Source organism: Cetorhinus maximus, chromosome 13 (genome assembly GCF_964194155.1).
Source record: "Cetorhinus maximus chromosome 13, sCetMax3.hap1.1, whole genome shotgun sequence".
Lineage (NCBI taxonomy): Eukaryota > Metazoa > Chordata > Chondrichthyes > Lamniformes > Cetorhinidae > Cetorhinus > Cetorhinus maximus.
The window spans coordinates 116,271,335-116,273,730 of NC_135891.1; the positions used below are offsets into that span (position 1 = coordinate 116,271,335).

Here is a 2,396-nt window from a genome sequence, read left to right on the forward strand (position 1 = left end):
CCAGATGCTGAGGTTTGTCCAGCATTTGCTGCTTTAGTTTCTGACCTTTCTCGGTTGGGTTCCCTTCCAAACTGTTTTGTCCCTTTAACCTGCTCTGGGCTGCCCAATCTCAATCCCCCTGGCTCCAGCCCCTCAGGAAGCTCCCGGATCCCTGGAAGGAGAGAGGGAAGGAGAGAGGAGAGGGATTTTATTTTTTAGTTATTTGGGGGGGGTTTTTTTTTGGGGTGGTGGGGGTGGCTGGGTGGACAGAGAGATGGCCATGGTCGCCAGTGACTGGGGAGACCCTCGGGACGACAGCAAGCCTTACCCCCACCACGGCGGCGAGGAGTCCCTGGAGAGTCCGGCTCCATCCTCTTCCCAGACCGGGGGCAGCGAGCCCGAGCTGGGCGAGCCGGACAGGCAGGGGCTCCAGGTGGATTGCGTGGTTTGTGGGGACCGGGCCAGCGGCAAACACTACGGCCAGTTCACCTGCGAGGGCTGCAAGAGCTTCTTCAAGAGGAGCATCAGGCGAAACCTCTCCTACACCTGCAGGTCCAGCCGGGACTGTCAGATTGACCAGCATCACAGGAACCAGTGCCAGTACTGCAGGCTGAGGAAATGCTTCAAAGTCGGCATGAAACGAGAAGGTAAACACCCGCTCAATTCCCTTTCCAAAAAAACAGGCGTTCAGATTTCTGCAGTGTGTTAGCCTGTGGCGAGCTGTTAGTTCACTGATCTCAGGTGGGGTCCGAATTTTCTTCAGTAACCCCTGTGCCTGTGTTAGTGGTATGTGTGCGGCTATGTAAGTGTGTGTAAATTGTGGTGTTTGTGTAAGACTGTGGGTCTGTGCTTGTGTAAGTGTGTGCATCTGTATGTGTGTTTGTGTGTGTGCGTGCATGTGCAAATGTGTATTTGTGTAAGTCTGTAAAAGTGTGGGTCTGTACGTGTTTGGATAAGTGTGTCTGTATGTGTGTTTGTGTAAGTGTGTGCGTCTGTGTGTGTGTGTGTTTGTGTAAGTGTGTGTGCATCTGTGTGTTTGTGTAAGTGTGTGTACATCTGTGTGTTTGTGTAAGTGTGTGTGCATCTGTGTGTTTGTGTAAGTGTGTGTGCATCCATGTGTTTGTGTAAGTGTGTGTGCATCCGTGTGTTTGTGTAAGTGTGTGTACATCTGTGTGTTTGTGTAAGTGTGTTTGTGTGTGTGCCTATGTACATGTTTGTGTCAGTGTGTTACTGTGTGCATCAGTGTCTGTAAGTGCGTGTGTGTGTGTGTGTGTTGTGGAAGGGTAGGGGAGAGAGGGGTAGGACAATGATCAGCCAGGGTTTGTGCTCCTCACTGGTATCCGATACCAGGCAATACCAGCTGTGTGCGCTCAAAAGGCACTGGTGTGAGTCACAAGTGGAGGTGATCTGACTGTGCTGCCACCTGTGGTTCACCAACCATTTGAAACCTGCTCGCTCTCTTTCTCTCTCCCCAGGTAGATTTACAGGGAAGAGACCCCATGGCGGAGGATGCTGGGTAGCTCCCTGTGATGACAGGTCTGGAAAATAGCGGGGAGGGAAATTGGAGTGCAGGTGGAGAGGTTATTTGAAATATAAGTAGTATCATGGGCGATCGAGGCAGCCCTATGATAACCAGCACAGTCACCCAGTCTGCTGCAGCGTGTCTCCAACAAACCCACCTTCTAAGCTGAAGTGGACTTGTAGTGGCAGGGGTCACATAGCGAGCATAAAAACAGAAAATGCTGGTAATACTCGGCAGGTCAGGCAGCATCTGTGGAGAGAGAAAGCGAGTTAACTTTTTAGGTCGATGACCTTTCATCAGAAAGGTTCTGATGAAAGGTCACAGACCTGAAATGGTAACTCTATTACTGTCTTTACAAATGCTGTCTGGCCTGCTGAGTATTGCCAGCATTTTCTGTTTTTATTTCAGGTTTCCAGCATCCGCAGTATTTTGCTTTTGTTACACAGCAAGTGAGTGGTCATAAACCTCTCGAAGTCTTGTGTGAACCCACAAGGCTTGGCAAAACTTGGCAACAAGTGGTAACCTACCTTGGAAAAGGGCAGACTCATCACTGGAGACATCAGATAAGTTTAGGGGCAGCATAAGAGGGAATCTGCCTGAGTAGTCCAGAGATGTAATGGACACCAACCCGGAGTGCGCCAGCTCAAGAAAGTCTTCTTTATAAACAATAATCTCATTTTAAAAAGGGACTGAAAATCGATAAATAATATGTTTAGAGAATGGGTCAAATTGTGTAAGACGGAGTTGTAACAATGTAAGAGGGGCATCATTTCGACTTCAGGCACTGGGATATATTAGGCGATATTGATCTGGTCTGTTCTACATCTATCCTGATTTTCCATTCCATTGAAGCACCCAAGGTCAAAATCATCCCCCGTGATTGTATATTTGAGAA

At 48.9% G+C, this 2,396-nt stretch overlaps 1 protein-coding gene across 1 annotated transcript in view; it reads left to right on the plus strand.

Annotated features, from left to right (window-relative positions):
- The first annotated feature begins 236 nt into the window (after positions 1 to 236).
- LOC144688996 (nuclear receptor subfamily 2 group F member 1-B-like) overlaps positions 237 to 2,396 on the plus strand; it is a 24,824-nt gene continuing 22,664 nt past the window's right edge. The window contains exon 1 of the mRNA XM_078556083.1: positions 237 to 626. Coding sequence (XP_078412209.1) covers positions 254 to 626 — 373 coding nt within the window. The 5' untranslated portion in view covers positions 237 to 253. The remainder of the gene's footprint in view (positions 627 to 2,396) is intronic.